This window comes from Euprymna scolopes, chromosome 12 (assembly GCF_053919585.1).
Source record: "Euprymna scolopes isolate OS-2025 chromosome 12, ASM5391958v1, whole genome shotgun sequence".
Lineage (NCBI taxonomy): Eukaryota > Metazoa > Mollusca > Cephalopoda > Sepiida > Sepiolidae > Euprymna > Euprymna scolopes.
The window spans coordinates 134,072,974-134,092,435 of NC_136493.1; the positions used below are offsets into that span (position 1 = coordinate 134,072,974).

The 19,462-nt window shown below is 35.4% G+C and overlaps 1 protein-coding gene across 1 annotated transcript in view; it reads right to left on the reverse strand.

The window, feature by feature from the left end:
* The window catches only part of LOC145291107 (uncharacterized), a 416,667-nt gene that overhangs the window by 30,553 nt on the left and 366,652 nt on the right, over window positions 1-19,462 (reverse strand). Inside the window, exons 49-50 of the mRNA XM_080136623.1 lie at window positions 16,914-17,072; window positions 10,484-10,642 (exon numbers count right to left, since the gene is read on the reverse strand). Of these exons, the coding sequence (XP_079992749.1) occupies window positions 10,484-10,642; window positions 16,914-17,072 (318 nt within the window). The remainder of the gene's footprint in view (window positions 1-10,483; window positions 10,643-16,913; window positions 17,073-19,462) is intronic.

Here is a 19,462-nt window from a genome sequence, read left to right on the forward strand (position 1 = left end):
AAATCATTAATAAAACTCACAATCTTTTCTGCAGTTTAACCATATTTGCTACAAATGAACTTTAGTCTGTCTTATCACTGTTCAATGTTATACTGCAAGTATGCATATGTGTATTGCAAGCACACCTGGTTACGACTGATGTGGGTTCAATAATATTCTGGGGATTATTTTCATTGATATTATCTTTAAGATAACTGTATATATGCATAATCTGGGGGGATTAAGGTCCAGTGAATGTAAAATCCATTCAGGATCACATCTCCTACTGATAACACAATCATCAAAGTGTCCTTGCAAATTATTAAACGGTGATAAGAAAGAAACGTTGATCATTCATCGGTGAACATTAGTGAACACGTCAGGCATAGACTGAAGATTATTTGTAATAAATATGGTTGGAATGCAGACAAAATTGTGAATTTATTTAACAATTCCATGGATGGTATTATCAGCTGTAACTTTTTATTCCAAGTAATGCTAATACATAATTTATAAGCATTGTAAAATGAGAAATAAATATAATCTAAATTATTAGGTTGAATAAAACATTTGTTTTTACTTTTTTTTAGAAAGGAGGAACGAAAATATCAAGTTTAGAACCATAACCGAGTTTATGCAATTCAATTTCCACATCCAGTAGGAAAATTTTCAGAATGTGTGCGATTTGTCTGGTTGCAATCTTGTTCAACTACGGCTTTCACTTAGTTACAGTTGGTTATCTTTGGTCAACCAGGGCGAGGAGCATTTGTCATTGAACAAAATTCCTTTTCAGAACCAAGCAAGCTATTTCTGGCACACTCTTTCTATAACAACAGTTGCCCTATGTGCTTGGCATATCTTTATGCATGTTTTTGTAGAATTTTTTTTTTTCTGTTTTGTAATAAAAAAAAAACGGATCCAATGTTGGAAGTGCTTTTCTTGATCTTCCATTTCAAGGTCTGGAATACAAGCAAAAATGTAAAATTTCCTCTGCTTAGAGTTTTATTCACACTAATGTCAACATACTCACCAGACTGTAAAGTGTTGGCAAGACGACATATGTTTGAAAGCACACCAGTTGCCGTGAATGTCTTGTTTAAGTAGCCTACTCTTGCCTCTTATGCAAGCGGGAGAATCTACTTCTATGGGGGATTACACCAAGACCACCCCGGTCTTGTAACTGAGCGTCTTGGGTTCGATTCCACCTCTATACACACCAAATACAAGATTTGGAGAATATGGATATAAAATGATCTTTAATAGGCTGGACAGATGACATTCAAAATACAAAGTTTTTGAACAACTCAGTAGAAACTGTTTCATAATATTTGCTAAAAAATGTAATTAATATTTCATCTTTTATTCAATAAAATATTTCATTTAATATTTTATTCTTTTATTCCCCTTCATAGATTTCGATGAACTATTTGATTGTACAATTGTTAAATTTTTCCCAATTGCAATATAATTACTAATGTTGTATTATGGTGTGGCTCCCAGGTTGGGAAATCGTAATAGTGCGTAGGACTCCCTGACAATGGTACATAGCAGTTTTAGTTACGTCGATCGTCCGTAGGTTCACTTGTTTACTAAGCGGTTGTGATGACAACGAGTTAAGACTAGTGAGTTATCTCACCTTAGACTGACACTTTTTCCTTATCTTGCCTCTCGTCAATTGTCAAAAATGTCATAACAACGTTGAACCTGAAAACAAGCGGTTGACGACTTAGAACGATCAGCTGTAACTTAAAAACATGCATTAAAAGACGTAAGTCACAATTGTGTTTGTTTTTGTATAAAATTATATTTTACAATATAGTTACAATTTAAAACAGATCGTCTTTTTTCTTTTGGTGGTTCTGAAGTTCACAGTTAGCAGTTTTTCTCACAGTGCTCTGAGGAGGGAAAAATGACGCTTCGACAATACGGTCTTCAACAACACATGCTGTTCCGTCTCTCTCTCTCTCTGCTCTATCTATCTCCTCTGCTCTGCTGATTCACCGTTTTTATTGGCATTTTGTCGCTTTGTTTTTCTATCCACGCGTCCTGTCAATCGGTTGATACATGTGTTCTTAAGTCACGTTTTGACCTCAGAAGAACATTCGATTTCGTCTTACGGAGCGACACGTGAATATCCCACTCTTGCCAATATCTGTAATTCCAGAGCTTACGAGGAATGTCACGTTTATTTGTTTTGTAAACAAAAAAATCGTCGTCCGATTTCTCTGTTTATGACGTAAGCCCTTCCTCTTTTCAACAGGTAGACAATCGATTATTCGATGCCCACTCTTTTAAATCTTTTATTAAAGTTTTTTCTTTTCAGTTATGTATGATGGTTCCAGCCATTCATTACATAACACCCCTCCATTAACCATTTTTTTTTTTTTTTTTTTTTTTTTTTTTTTCAATCGTCTATCGGTCCATCGACATTTCCAATAATGTTTTTAATGTCACAAAAAATTTTTTTTTTTTTTCATCTCTTTTACTGTATTTTTTTTTTCCGTTTAACTTAGAAAAAAAAAATAAAATAAAAATAAACATCAACAAGAAAAGCATAAGGTCTTCTTCGGTATAAGTGCATCGGCCGCACTTAACAGCAAAATATACGCTGCAAATTTACCAATTTTACCGAAGTGGTCGATTTGTCCAATATTCTCCACTACCTCGGCTCTTTAATTAATATGACTAATTAACTAAATACGAGTCTTACATTTTAATGACTTGTTTAAAATGTGGGCAGCATATAGTACAAAAATTTCGACCAGAACGCCAGGATCCTAAATATTGGTGGCAACTCCGAACTCCCTATGATAAGGATGTTGCCTAACATCAACAGAGTAATTTTCTTAACCACTCCAAACATCCTGTTCCGCGCTCCCGACCCGCAGTTCGATTATAACCTGAGTTCCCAACCCCCGTGCTAGCCCTAGCTACGGTTGGCTGATCCCTACTATCATAATCAACTCTGCACGACCTGGGCACTAAGTTATATATATCTTCCTTCCATATTTCATCAACTTCTTTAGCCCTTTCAGCCGTCATGCTACGCGTGATTATTTTCCGTTCCATCAACGGGACCCTGTTTTCCTGACTTGGGGATTCTCGTTGATGGCGATTGCTCTGTTGGGGATAATTTTCTTCCTCCCCACTAGAGGATTCTTGATCTGAACTACTATCCTCTACCGGTGCTGACAGGGTTGTTTTTCTACAGCCCTCTTGCTTGTTGGGGATATCCCATTCCTCCAGTTCTGCTTTCCGAAGGTGTTCCCCATGGGCTTTTGTTACTGCCCCCGTCAGTTGACTTCTAATTCTATACGAGACTGGCCCCGTCTTCTCTATTATTACGTAATATGGAGACCATCTTACGTCTAGCTTTCCCTTTTTTCTATTATTTTTATAATAAACTAAGTCGCCAACTTGAAAATCGACTGCTTTTGTTTTCTCGTTGGCCCTATCTATCATTTTCTTCCTAGCTCTCTTTACATTGTTCCTGACTAATGTAAAGGTCCGATGCATGTCCTGCAGAGCGATCTCATGATCCTCTTCCCCGTAGTAAATTCTACGCGGCCTCAGTATGTTGTCTAACGGCAAGACAACGTCTCTATTATAGAGCAAATAATAGGGGGAGTACTTTGTTGTTTCGCTGACATGAAACCTTACAGCAGCCAGCATCTGGTTCAAGTACATGTCCCATGAACGGTCATTGTCCCCTATTTTCTTTGCTAGTACGTCATGCATCGTCCTATGGAATCTTTCTATTTTCCCGTTACTTTGCGGGTGGTAAAATGAGGTGGTCACGTGATCAACATTAAGCTCTTCTAAAGCCCTTTTCATGATCCCATTGACGTTCTCCGGTCCGTTATCCGTAAGTAACTGCAATGGTGCACCAAATCTGGGAAATATTTCCTCAATTAAGAGATGCACCACTGTCTCTGCCTTTTTATTAGGTACAGCGAAAGCCTCAGGCCAACCACTATACATGTCGATGAACGTGACTATGTATTGATTGCCTGACAAAGTCCTCGGATAGGGTCCGGAAATATCCAATGCAATCTTAGCAAAAGGAAAAGAAGGCATGTCGGTCTCCTGCATTTGAGGTTGTTGCTTCCTCAAATTTCTGGTCTGGCATGGGACGCACTTCCCTATGTGTTCGTTTACCTTCTTGAACAAACCAGGCCAGAAATACTTTTGTTTAATGGAGTGGAACGTTTTCTCCACACCCATATGACCATTCTCATCATGGTATTGTTTCAATACCTTCATCCTCAAATGTGACGGAATATATAATCTAATTACAGGATCGTCGTCGGGTGTCGATAAATAATATACGATATCGTCCATTATGATGTACTTTTTTTCTTCCATCTTGGACGTTTTACCGCTCCTCATCCGTTTCTTTAATTCGACGATCTGACTATCGGCGTCTTGTTCTTTACACATATCCAAACCTGATAGTGTAGGACGCTCGCTTACTACCGGTGAGCCTTCGTCATCCTTATGCGATACAAACTCTCTTGGTTCAAAACGATTCGAGTTTATCGCACTCACCGTGTAATTCCTATCATCTATTTCTACTGGAGGATCGTCTTCATCCCGACTCGCATTTACCGCACGGGATAAGAGATCCGCACAGACGTTATCTTTTCCTTTTAGGTACTGTATGGTGCAATCATAGCCAGCCATACTTAATGCCCACGTCTGTATCTTCCTATTTTGTATCGGAGATTTCAGCAAGTACTCCAATGGTCTGTGATCCGTGTAGATGGTGAACGTAGCACTATGCAAGTAGTGATTCAACTTGTTTAAGGCATAGTGAATCGCATATGCTTCTTTCTCTATTGTTGACCATCTAGTCTGGGTATCAGACAACTTATGAGATAGAAAATAAATGGGTTTCTCTATCTCCCGACCCTCCTCCGGGTCGTAGACCATTTGAGACAAGGTTGCTCCGATCGCATAATCGGAGGCATCCGTGTATAACCTGTATCCTTTGTTAGTGTCCGGGTATGCCAGCATCACCATCTCTGCAAGCTTCGATTTCAATCGATTAAAAGCAGACTGACACGCATCGTCCCAACAGAAACGTGCATGCTTCCTAGTTAACCGAATTAACGGTTCGGCGATTACAGAAAAATCCTTGATAAATCGCCTGTAATAGGATGTCATGCCTATAAAGGATCTAACCTGCTTCACAGTGGTTGGGGTCGCAATTGCCTGAATTGCTTTAACCTTGTCCCCCTCCGGCTGGATACCTTTCTCACTTACTCGGAATCCTAGATATTGCACTTCCTTGCCGAAAAACTCACACTTCGCCGCCTTTAACCTTAAATTATGCCTACGTAAACTACCTAACACCTTTTCTATATGCCTAACATGTTCCTCCTTTGTTTTGGAGAATATCAAAATATCATCCAAATAAGGCACGGCGAATTCTTCCTGTCCCTGTAACACTACGGACATTAGCTCCTGAAACACTCCCGGAGCGTTAGCAAGTCCGAATGGCATTACATTAAATTGGAACAGTCCTCTATGACAGGTGAACGCAGTTTTCTCTTTATCTTTTTCGTTCAACTTTACCTGCCAATACCCTGATTTCAAGTCCAACTTTGAGAAGTATTTTGCTGACCCAAGCGAGGCCAGTATATCATCAATTACTGGTAGCGCTCGGGCATACTTCTTTGTTATCTTATTCAGGGCCCTAAAATCTACACAAAACCTCTTTGTTCCGTCTTTCTTTTTTACCAAAACTATCGGGAAACTCCACGGACTGTTTGACCTTTCTATCACCCCTGCCTGTAGCATTTCCTCTAGTGCTACATTAACTTCTTCTCGTTGTTTGAGAGGTGTTCTATACGGGTTTTTCTTTATGGGATCGTTTTTTCCTGTATCGATCCTCATCTCTACTGTGTCAGTCCGGCCTAAATATCTATCCTCTGTGACGAATAAATCAGTATTTCGTTGCAGGACTTTATTTAAAACTTTCCTCATTTCTTCCGGCACTTTTATGCCGTTGAGGTTACTTTTGTTTCCCGACTTCTTTTGTTTATTTGGCTTTGATATTGCCATTACTACTTCTGTTCTTCTACATCTACCTATCTTGTAACCTTTCTTTAATTTTACTGTCTGGTTCGTGTTATTCATAATTAGCAAAGGAAAACTTTTCCTACCTTTAATTTTAACTACCGTGTTCGCTACGGATACACCACTTAGATCACTTAGGAAGCCTTTATCTATCTGCACTACTTCGTAATCTAAACCCTGACCATTTCTCATTTCAGCACGAGCTGTGCACGCATGTAAATGCTGCGGTTTCAGGGTGACATTGTGCCTTAATCTAACTATACTCGAAATATAAGCCTCCTCTTGCAGCGCTATGTACTCGCTGCCTAATCGGATTGCTCCTAAATCAAAGTACATTCTAACACTATTTTGCTTGAGCCAGTCTCGGCCCAATATGACGTTCCTTTTAAGGTTTTTCGTCACTACAAAATCATGTCGAATGTACTGGCTTCCTACTTTAATTTGTAAACGCGCCACTCCTTGCACTATGAGAGGTGACCCGTTTGCAGTCCTTAAATTCATCTCTATTTTCTTTATCTCAGGCTTCTCTCTGAGACTTTCTAATACAGTACTTTTTATTACAGAAATTTCGGCGCCAGTATCTACTAAAGCCCTAAACTTATTTTTCTCTATCTTAATAGGGATGCAATTAGCGGCGCCCATATGTCCTATGATCTTTGACTGTTCACCCCTCTTCCTCTCGCTGGGCGTCTTGCGAGTGGGGTCTGCTCGTTTCCCGACTTAGGGAAGGTGTAGTTCCTGGCTATATGGCCTTTTCTGCCGCAATTGTAACACTTAATCCCCGGCCAAGGGCGCTCTGTTTCTCTTGCCTTGAAGCCGGGTCCCCTATTAAATCCTCTATAATTCCTCTGCCCCCTATCTGGCTCTGGGAATCTTTTTTTCCTTATCGCTTCTATATTCCTCTGGCGCCCACTATAATTTATTTCCATAGGTTCTTCTTCTCGGTCATTGCCTCTTATGCGGTTTTGCCACCGATCCTCGATTAGGGCCTTTTCATAGGCTACCTTGAGGTCCGATGGTTCTTCCCTCATGACAGCGATTTTGACTTGTCTGTCATATAGCCCCTCGATGAAGAAACCTATCACTTGGCTTTTTATTACTTCATTGTTCGTATCTAGACTACCATACGAACCTATAGCCAAGTGCACTAACCTCTGCATGTAGTCCTGCACGGTTTCGCTTCTACCCTGCTTAATATTTGCTAACTCCCTAACAAACTTGGTAGGATCTGCCTGGACTCCAAAATAATTATCTAGAGCTCGCTTCAAGTCTACCCATGCCACACTCTCATTGTTGGCTAGTAGTCCTGAAACAAACTGTCCTATTTGGCCAGCCGTCGTAATTAACGCTAATTGGCATTTTTCTTCCTCTGTTTGGCTAACTATTCTAGTGTATTTATCTATATCATTTAGCCATCTTCTGTATTCCTGCGATCGTCTAGTGTCTAATGGTTTTATTTTTGATAACAACGCCTCCCCCCTCAGAGAGTTCGAAATGGCCTTCCCTACATTGTGTAGTTCAGCCCCTAGGATCTGAGCGAAATCTGTGAAAAACTGCTGTTCCATCTTTTACTATTATTTTCAAAATTATACAAGAAAGAAAGAAGAAAGAAAAGAAATATATATTAACTTTTGTTTTGTTTTTTTTTTGTTTTTTTTTTTTAACAAAACTTTTTTTAAGAGCCGAGGTTTAGAAAAATATTGAAAAAATCAACTAACCTTTGCTTTTCCTCAGGTCCAGTGTTCTTTCTTCTTCTTTTTCTTGCTTCTGCGTTCGCGTTTCTCTTCGTCGATTGATTCACGTTGTGTTTTTTTTTTCTTCTTCTTTGTTGTTGTGTATGTGGTAACCAAGTTCTTTTAGTGTAAGAGTTCTTTTTGTTTAGTTTGTTTTTGGTAAAAAGTTCTTACTTATCACTCTTGCGGAGTGAACTGGTCATCAAGGCACCAATTAATACTATGTTGTATTATGGTGTGGCTCCCAGGTTGGGAAATCGTAATAGTGCGTAGGACTCCCTGACAATGGTACATAGCAGTTTTAGTTACATCGATCGTCCGTAGGTTCACTTGTTTACTAGGCGGTTGTGATGACAACGAGTTAAGACTAGTGAGTTATCTCACCTTAGACTGACACTTTTTCCTTATCTTGCCTCTCGTCAATTGTCAAAAATGTCATAACAACGTTGAACCTGAAAACAAGCGGTTGACGACTTAGAACGATCAGCTGTAACTTAAAAACATGCATTAAAAGACGTAAGTCACAATTGTGTTTGTTTTTGTATAAAATTATATTTTACAATATAGTTACAATTTAAAACAGATCGTCTTTTTTCTTTTGGTGGTTCTGAAGTTCACAGTTAGCAGTTTTTCTCACAGTGCTCTGAGGAGGGAAAAAATGACGCTTCGACAACACGGTCTTCAGCAACACATGCTGTTCCGTCTCTCTCTCTCTCTCTGCTCTATCTATCTCCTCTGCTCTGCTGATTCACCGTTTTTATTGGCATTTTGTCGCTTTGTTTTTCTATCCACGCGTCCTGTCAATCGGTTGATACATGTGTTCTTAAGTCACGTTTTGACCTCAGAAGAACATTCGATTTCGTCTTAAGGAGCGACACGTGAATATCCCACTCATGCCAATATCTGTAATTCCAGAGCTTACGAGGAATGTCACGTTTATTTGTTTTGTAAACAAAAAAATCGTCGTCCGATTTCTCTGTTTATGACGTAAGCCCTTCCTCTTTTCAACAGGTAGACAATCGATTATTCGATGCCCACTCTTTTAAATCTTTTATTAAAGTTTTTTCTTTTCAGTTATGTATGATGGTTCCAGCCATTCATTACATAACACTAATTCCAATTCTGAGTCTTTAAAATATTTAGCTATAGAGTTGTAATTCTTTAGATTATCGTAAAAACCCATGTGATATATTTTCGTAAATGTAAAAATTCACTTGTGTGGTGATTTATAGACTTTAATTTTGTTTGTAGCTTTAAAGCAATACATACCATAACATTTTATCTTTAGTAGCAGTAATAGAAAAATTAAGATTTAAACAAAAACAAACCAAATAATAAATAATTACAAGAATCGTTTTTGGCATCAGAAAGTAGGTACAATTTTTTCCAATTCTGATATCAATTCCGATATCTTAAAAAGTTCTGATTTTTGGGATTCCAATTCATTGTCCCAACACTAACATTTACCAAAACATGATTAGGTTGATATAAAAATTCTAAAGCCACCATTCGCCCATGCATGGAATATTGTTGACATATATGGATCAGTGCATCTACCAACAGTCTTTCTTTTTCTTTCTTTCTCTATTGGACGGAGTCCAGAAAGAGTTTCCCATCTAATATAGCCTGCATTGTCAACTAAACTTCAACCCCTATTCCAGTGCCACAATGTTGTATCTATGTGCTTGTTTTACAAGTACTTTAATAGAAAGTGCCCTGATGAACTTCGTAGCACTTGTGCACTCTATACATAGATACTCATGACTAACTCAACAAGCAGGAAAATTCCACACCCTCACTGTGGAAGTCCCCCTATGCCAGAGAGTCTTCTTGAAAAATGACTTTGAACTGCTAAGCTTTGAAATTCTCTCTCTGTATCCTGCTTCTCCAACTGTACTAACATGCAGAAATTTAAATGTAATGTGAACAAACATCTCACTGGTCAACTCCCTACTAAGATTGCCCATATATACATGGTTCGTAATTCACAGTAGTCCCTAGTATCTCGGCAACAATTTGCTTTGTTTAGAGTGAATATGAGAATATGAGTAAATAGAAAATGGGACGAAATTTTGGAAATTGTAATACTGAATTTAACATGAAAACAATGGTAATTCCTCATATTTTTAAGATGATTATATCCAAAAATGATGAAAATCGATAAGGTAGAAAATTATTTATTAAAGAAAATAATATCATTTATTAAAGAAAATAATATTATTTATTAAAGAAAATAAAAAAGTTGGAAGAAAATGAAAAATAGAATTTGATGAAAACGATCGTAAGACACAGGAGAATTCAAAAGGGAGGTAATTTTCCATTTCGATTTAAACAGGATGGCGGCAATTTTTCACCTACTACCACAATTAAAGTTGTTGTTTTTTTTTAAATAATTCAGTAATATTCAGGTAATTATGACTGCATAATTTGGAAGCTGGCATTGTAACTTATTAGAATTGACAAAAAAAATCAGTTGAAACCATTGTTTTTTATCCGAAAACTCCATTTATCGATTCCAAAATCTCGTCCTAATAGTGTAAAAGCACCCAAAATTTAAATAACTACAAAAATAGATTTGTTCACTGACTGCAATGATCCTGGGAAACGCCAGATGGATTAGTATATATAGAAATAAAAGATGGATTAGTATATATAAAAATAAATTGAAGAAAATTCATGAAAATACATACGACAAGCATTGCCATTACATGTGACTACCTCTCTGAGATGTTTGGAGCAGTTTTTATGAGGAATAGGGTGAGAAAACTTCCTTTCTCTGGCCATATATCCAACACCACAGACAACAGAACAAGGTGACCATGGGGTCCATTCCGTTACATTACATTTTGCTGATATAAAAGAAATAGGAAAAACAAATAATCAAATTAAATTAAAATTCAGTAGTGCAGCAATCATGGATATAATTAGATGCAATTTAATCTTATATAAGGAAACTCAGAAACGAAACTGATGCAAGTACTACAACTACTACTACTACTGCTACTACTACTACTACTACTACTGCATCATCATCATCATCATCATCATCATCATGTTCTGATTTAGAATTCAACTTAATAAAAAGAACAAAAAAAAGGAAAATCTTTATCATGTACATCATCACGGAATGAAGATGTTGTTATTCCAAAAAATCACATAAATAATCAATTAGGTTTTTGTTTTTTGTGGGGGGTGGTCAACTAAAAAATCAAATGACAAGCGAGAGAGGAGTGCGGGAACTACTATATTTTTTAGATTGTGGTAAAATTCAAGGACAAACACATCTACACTGAATGTCATTGATGAATGATCGAAAATGTTTTGGTTTTAGTTATTTTGTTTTTGTTTTTCAAACGAACATAGTCATTAGAATTTAAAACACAAATATCGTTTTGGCTAATGTAACCTCCCGACTATTTTTTTTTTTTTCGTTTTTGTATGAATACAGAAATTACATTGGCCAAAATGTTGGAGAAAAATAATCAAGATGAGAATAGTCTGAACAATTCAAATAATGCAAAAAAATATTTATCAATTCTCATCTGAAAAATATACAAACATCAAACCAAAAAAACTGTGCAGACTCATATTCATACAAAAAAAAACAAAAAAAAACCGGCTGAAGGTTACATTGGCTGAAAAGGTATTTGTATTTTAAATTTTAATGACTATGTTTGTTTGAAAGACAAAAATAAAATAACTAAAACCAAAATATTTTCCATCATTCATCGATAACATCTAGTATGGATTTGCAGCTGAAGATGGTTGAAGGTTACATTTTTTTTTTCCTTTTTACAAAGGCATCGTCAATTATCAAGGCCAAGAAGCCACTCGAGGATAAGGGTTAAAGAGTGTACAGTAGACAATTCGATAATAAAGTAATCGTTAGTAATGGAAATTCAGTAACTTATATATGGTTTCCGTTCTGCTAGATCTACAGCAGATGTGCTTACAGTTATATCTCATAGGATTAGCAAATCTCTCGACGGAGGCAACCTTTCTAGGGCAATTGCTCTTGACATATCTAAGGCCTTTGATAGGGTATGGCATAAAGGTTTACTTCATAAGATCTCTAGCTATGGCATTGCTGGAAATGTCTTCTCAATTATTAAATCATTTCTTTCTGATAGGTTCATAAAAGTAGTAGTTGATGGGCAAAAATCAGAAGCTCACAGTATTAATGCCAGTGTCCCTCAGGGGTCCATCCTGGGCCCAACTCTTTTCCTGATCTACATTAATGATCTTCCAAATCACATCCTTACATCATTTGTAGACATCTATGCTGACGACACTACCATTTATGGTAGCACATCTAAGACATTAAATGACCAAGTTCTCTCCAATTCTCTCTCCTCTGATCTTGAGCACGTAGTACAATGGGGTAAAGAATGGCTGGTTACTTTTAATGCATCTAAAACCAAGCTTCTCTCTTTACATCATCAACATTCTGATCCACATCTGACATCAATTGAAATGAATGGCTCTCGTCTTCAGGAGGCCTCAAGTTTTGACAAGCTTCTTGGCTTGACCATTACTCCTGATCTTAAATGGAATACGTACATCAAATCTGTTGCCAAGGCCGCTGGAAAAATGGTGGGATCTTTCTATCGATCCGGTAGATATCTCACTGCTGATGCTATTCTCTATCTATATAAGAGCCAGGTACGTCCAAGGATGGAATACTGTTGCCACATCTGGGCAGGAGCTGCTAGAAAGGACTTGGCCTGCCTTGATAGAGTTCAAAATAGACTTCGTAGCCTCGTAGGAGATGTCCTTTTCTCTTCCTTGCAACCTTTATCTCACAGAAGAGATGTTGCGAGTTTGTCTCTGATGTATCGTTATTTTCATGGAAAGTGTTCGAATGAGCTTCAATCTATGGTCCCCCCTCGCCAAACTTTCACAAGAAACACTCGTCTAGCTGTAAACACTATCAATAATTCCCCCCACTCTTTATCTGTGCCTAAACCTAAACGTAGATTCCATGAACAAAGCTTTTTTCTTAGAACTGCACGCCTGTGGAATTGTCTTCCGTTTTCCTGCTTTCCGGCTGACTACAATATGGTTGTCTTCAAGTCTAACGTAAATAAGTTCTTGATGAGTTATAATATAAGTTATCAACTTTACCAAATTTTCATTACTAATGATTACTATAATGTCCAATTTCTACTGTACACTCTTTAACCCTTATCCTTGAGTGGTCTCTTGGCCTTGATAATGTGGTGATGCCTATGTAAAAAAAAAAAAAAGAAACGGCTCATCAAAAACTTGTTTACGTTAGACTTACATGATATAAATATACTGTCCCTTTTGTCTATAAATGTATTTGCCATGCTTGTGTCAGACTCGAGTACCTGAAACATTCTGGCTTTTACAGAAATCATTGTAATAGGAGCAAGTGAAATTACTTTGTGAGACTGTGAGGTAATTTGCTCTGGAGTTTTACTCATGGCTGATTCTTAAAGCCTTTCCTATAGGTGGGCATGGCCACAAGGCAACAAAGGTCTGAGATCAAGGTTGTTCTTCATTTAAAATGGTTGTCTTTCCAGACTGGTGAGGCTTGTTTACATAAAGAACTGGTTTTCAGGTGCCAACCAAATGTTGAGATACATCTAATCGCTATCATTTCTCAAAGTTTAATTTATCTTTTAAATAAAATCATAAAGAAATGACAAGAAAGAAGAAATTGATTCACCTGAGCAATGGTGTGTGGCTTTTTTAATTAACAACTCTTTCATTGAACTTGAAAACAATATAAAACAAATTAATGCTAATGGGAAGGAGGGGAGAGAGAGAGGAAAAAAGAGAGAGAGAGAGAGAGAGAGCAAGAAGTCAATCACCCATGTGGCATTGTTAACGGAAGAGAGAGGAGTGGAGGGAGAGTGTGCAGTTAATCAATCATTCTTTTTTAATTCTTGCTTATGTCTGTTTGGTATATCTCTTTCTTTTTAGTTAGTTTAATTTAAATTACCTCTCTTGAAAATTAATCAGCAAATATCTTAAGAAAGGTTTTAGTAATTTATTTTTTATTACATCTCTGTAATTTATCACTGTTAATTTCAACAAATTATTGCATATGTATGGGAAAAATAAGACAATACAATTACAAAGGAATAACACCAGACATTAATTTATTAGGAGCTACTTAAAAAAAGCTATGTAAGTCAGTCATTTAAATAGATATTTCTGACTCTTTCACTTATAGTATATGATCAAACCACCTTATCAGCTACTTTGGCAACAGATTTGATCTAAGTGTTTCATTTCAGGTCAGGAGTGAAGGTCAGTCCCAGAAGCTTGTTAAAGCAGGATGTGTCTGCGAGATGAGAACCATTCATTACAATTTGGGTCAAGTGGGGATCAGAGTGTTGGTGATGAAAAGATAGAAGCTGGAATTTGGATGCATTAAAATTAATCAGTCACTTTTTACCCCTATTACACTACATGCTCAAGGTCTGAGGTCTGAGGAGAGAGACTGGCTTTTTAAATGTTGCCGTTGATAGTAGTGTATGTCGATGAATGATCTTAGAATGTAATTTGAGAGATTGTTGATCGAGATCAGGAAGAGAGTTGGGCCCCGGGATGGATCATTGAAGCATGACATTGATACCAAGAGCTTTGGACTTCTGCCCATACACAACTCTCTGCCGCTTGCCTGTTCTCCACCTGACTACAGCTTGGACGTCTTCAAGTCCAACATAAACAAACTCCTGACAAACCGCCCTCTTAAGTAAGACACTGTATCAAAAACCCCAATACTAATGATTACTATAATACTATCTCATTGATTACTGTACGCGCAATGACCCTTATCCCTGAGTGGCCTTCGGGCCTTGATAAGTGGTGACCCCCATGTAAAAAAGAAAACTACTTCAATAAACCTATCAAAAAGAAGGGATTTGATGGTTGAGAGGGCATTTCCAGACATTCCATAGCTGGAAATCTTGTGAAGTAGACCTTTATGCCAAACCCTATCAAATGTCGAGCTATTGCTCTAGAAACAAAGTGGCATCAATAGATTTACTAACCCTGCTGGATATTACAGTCAATACATCAGCAGTAGATCTCACAGGACGGAAACCATATTGCTTGTAACTGAGTAGATTGTTTTGTTGAGGTGATTGACATTTCTATTTATCACAGATTCGAGCAACTTGCTCATGATGCACAGAAGACTGATTGGTCTGTACTGAGATGCAGAAAACCAATCTACGGAATCTTTAAATACTAAGCAGACCAACACGGTTTTCCAAAATGTTAGAAAGCATTTCTTCTTGAACAGCTTTGCAAAAATGAGAGCTTGGTTCCCGTTGCAGCTTTTTGAGCACAATGATTTGAATGTTGTCAGGTTCAGTTGATTTGCTAGAATCAAGGTTCTTCATAAATTTGCCAACAGGCAGATATGTGGATGTTCTTAGATTATTTACAGTCCCGGGAGGAAATCCAGGAGGTAGACGGCCCTGATCACACAGGGTAGAGTTTGATGCAAGTTCTTAGCAAATATTTTGGCTTTATATATATACAATATTTCCAAATATTATGGTGTATTATTGATTTTTGATATATACAATATTTCAAAATATTATGGTGTATTATTTATTTTGTATATATATAATATTTCAAAATATTATGGTGTATTATTGATTTTGTATATATATAATATTTCAAAATATTATGGTGTATTATTGATTTTGTATATATATAATATTTCAAAATATTATGGTGTATTATTGATTTTGTATATATACAATATTTCAAAATATTATGGTGTATTATTGATTTTGTATATATACAATATTTCAAAATATTATGGTGTATTATTGATTTTGTATATATATAATATTTCCAAAATATTATAGTGTATTATTGATTTTGTATATATACAATATTTCCAAAATATTATGGTGTATTATTGATTTTGATAGCAGTAACTTGTTTTGATTTGTAATATATGGGTGATAAATGAAAAAATAATTTTGCATTTATTCATTTAGATCATTATAGGTTTACTCGCAGGACTCCAAGGAAATTTCACAATGGCTTTCTTCATTTATTTATATAAAAATAAATTTGTGTGGATCTGTATCATATGATATTTTTCACTTTTCCGAATGTTTTTTTTTTTTTGTAAGAATAGGGTAATTATAGGAATGACCTGGTGAAGGTTGATAACATTTATAAATAAAATAATGCTATGGAACCGACTGGATTTGAACTTAGCGCACCCAGGTCATTAGCCCACATTGTTAATGATTTCACCACAGTCACCTCCCATTTATCTGTATAGTTTATTGTTTAACCATAACTTATGTCTTGAAATAATGCATGCATTTAAAGTTTAATAATATATACAAAAATATCATATCTTTCTTCTTCCATAAAATAATTGTCATTGCCAACTAAAATTTGAAATAAACGAATATGTCTCTTCCTTTTTATTTATTTTCTTATTCAAATTGTAACACTTAGATGTGAATTAAAATGGCATTAAAGTATTGGGCTTTAACGTTAAACTGGGATGACAGAATTTGATTTTAGAACAATTCATTTTAAAATGGGTAAAGACAGAACTTTTACCTTAACAACACCAGTATATTTTCAATTAATTTTTTTTTTGCATTGAATTTCAGTTTTTCTCAATCGGACGATCTCATTTAAATAAATGGGTGTGGAAGTTAATAGCACACAAAAGAACAGAATGCCAGTACTTGTTTAGAACTATACTCGATTAAAAAGAATACAGAAAAATCTTTATGGTATGCATACTCATCACAGAACAAAGACGTTATATTCCAAAAACCATGTAAATTGATCAATTAGTTTTCTTTTTAACTTATAAAATCAAATTTTACGATTTTTAGTGATTAAAAGTTTTAATTATTTTGAATATGAGCAAAATCTTGAAATTGAATTGTCACCCTTGAATTTTGCAAAATATGGCTGCTAACGTAAAAAAAAAATTACTTGATCAATTTAAATGATTTTTGGAATATGACAACTTTGTTCTGTTACAAATACATACATCATAAAAAAAATTTCTGTATTTTTGTTTTTTAACTAAGTGAAATTATAAATAAGTACCGAAATGCCTTTTTTTTAAAGATAGATGAATACATTACTTACATTCACAAGAGTCAGTATTGCATTCTTTTATTTGATCCAGCTTCAAATTACAATTATTAGCATTTTCGTTTACTTTAAATGTTCGAGTTCTAAATTTGCGACCACCTCCACATTCTTTTGAGCAGTTGGACCACTTGCTCCACTGAGTCACCTCACAACCTGCAAGATTAATTTTAAAAATCAATACAATTAAAGAATCTATACTCAACATGCAAATTAAAAAAGTAATTCATTATGCTAAAAGTCAAATAAGTGACAACATACTTTAGTTTTGGAATGTATAAATTATTTGTTACAAATTTAATAAAAGCAAAAACGATTTTTTTTTCTTTAAAATAAATCAATTTAAGAAATGAATGAGAAAACTTTCAGTCATATAAGATACTTTTCAGCCTTTTTTTGTTAATCATTTTTCCATTGAAGATATAATAGTGGTCTGATGCCTTGGCTGTTTTTACTTGTGTTACACATGGCTAACATGACATAGTTCATAAAATAATATTGGTACTTTTGAGATATCATTTGAAATTCGAAATTAATCTCATCTTGGATGCTATTCTCACAACATTTTGACTCATGTAACTTCTAAGCATTTTCAGGTACATTGTTCTTGTTCCCTCAGCCATGACCAAATATTAAATAAGTAGTTGTTTTTTATTGCATTCCTGGTTAGTACAATCTGTATTGAGAAGTGAACCTTCAATCTTCAGAAGACTGTTACTCAATGCCTTTATCCATTGCACCATGTTCCGAAATCTCATGAATTTCCTAATAGAATGACATGCATTCGAAAAAATCAAAAGTTACATTGGCCAAAACATTGTGAGAATACCATCCAAGATCAGAATATCCAAATGAACATTTTTAATATTATTTTGCTTTTATCAGAAAACACTAAATGAAACTAAACTTTACAAACGTGGTAAATAATTTTTATTAATGAGAAACCATATATTTTTTATGGAAGTCACTATACACAAGGCATGAAGCCACTAGATGTAAGGTGCAAATCATAAAAAAAAGGGAAAAGAAGGAAGAATTACTTCAAGATGAACCAAACTTGGCAGATACTTGATCATCAGCATTTAATCTCTTGAACTCCAAACAGGCTAGCCAAAAAGAAAGCCCAATAAAGGATGAAGAGCTAATAAAGCCAGCTGACAAAAAAGGATACCCCTAAAAATTTAGCTGGCATTATCAAAGTTAAGGCATATATTACCAAGTAGAAAGCTTATGCACTTCTACATATTAATATGTAATTAAAACCATTGCACAAAAGAAATAATAAAATTTTTTCATTCATTTGTAGAGGTTATCAAAAGAGGTGGAAAGGGGAGACTTGTTGTCATCCAAATACACGTCAAGAATGTTGGAAGTTACATCGAATGAAATATTGTGAAAATGAAACTCAAGATGAGAACAGTAATACGAAAAATCCAAATAATACAATTAACTAATCCTCATCTCAAAAATTCAGAAAAATAATCCTTTTTTATAATCACAAAAGGATTTATTTAATTGCCTACAGCGTTTAGTATAGATGAAAGAAAGGTTGATAGTGTTCAAGTGAAGAAAAGAAATATAAAAATTTCTTTGGACTGTCGAAAGTCTGTCAGCAGTTATCTTCTGGGTAAAGATAATCAGTGCTCGAATGCCCAGTGGATGGGGACATAAGAGAGAGAGAGAAAGAGAGTGAGAGGAGGATGTTTTTTTCTTGTTGTTTTCAGGGTTCCATCTGCTGGTCAGCTGTGATTGCCAACGGCACTAAAGTAGTTCTTCATGGGAAAAATGTAATTAATGCACTCTGCAAGCTTATTGGTCAGTGTCTAACCAAATCACCTAGCAGGGACAGTTTTCCATCTGAGATGGTTTTATTTATGACTGCTACAAGCTTAGAGAAAAAAATATTGTAATGGTTACAACTTTTTTCACAAGGATTTTTTATTTAGTTTAATTCTCCCTTATTTTATTTTTGATTTCAATAAATATTCAATTAATAATAAATAAAAACAATAGTTCAGTGTGTATTTATCAAAGTTACATATAGACAATAAACACATACACAGACACATGCTGACTTGTCTGATAGTTTTGTTAATACAAATGTTACATGAAAGAGTTGCCCCCTTCTCGTGTAAGAAGACATACTAGATAAGTGAAAATGATATTAGGATAAGGTTAGAATCGAACACTGTAGGCAAGTGTTAAAGATAATGGAAAATGGAATGTTAGAAATTAAGTCTATTCTTCATTCCATTAGCAATAGTTAAATATTGTTTGTGTCGGAAAAAGACTTGATTGTCCATTCTTTTAGAAATTTGGATATTAAATATGTCAGTTAAATGAATGCACAATGTGAGTTAAAATATATTGTTTAAAAATAGATTAGAATTAGAATTGAGGATTCTTTTGTTTTCCAAAAGTGTGTTTGGATAAACATATGTAAAGCCACGTGAAAATTAGTCACGTATGAAAACCACAATTCTGACGTCATAAACAAAGGAGATTTCTCAATATAGGAATCTAATGGTCCAAAGTTAGAAGTCAGT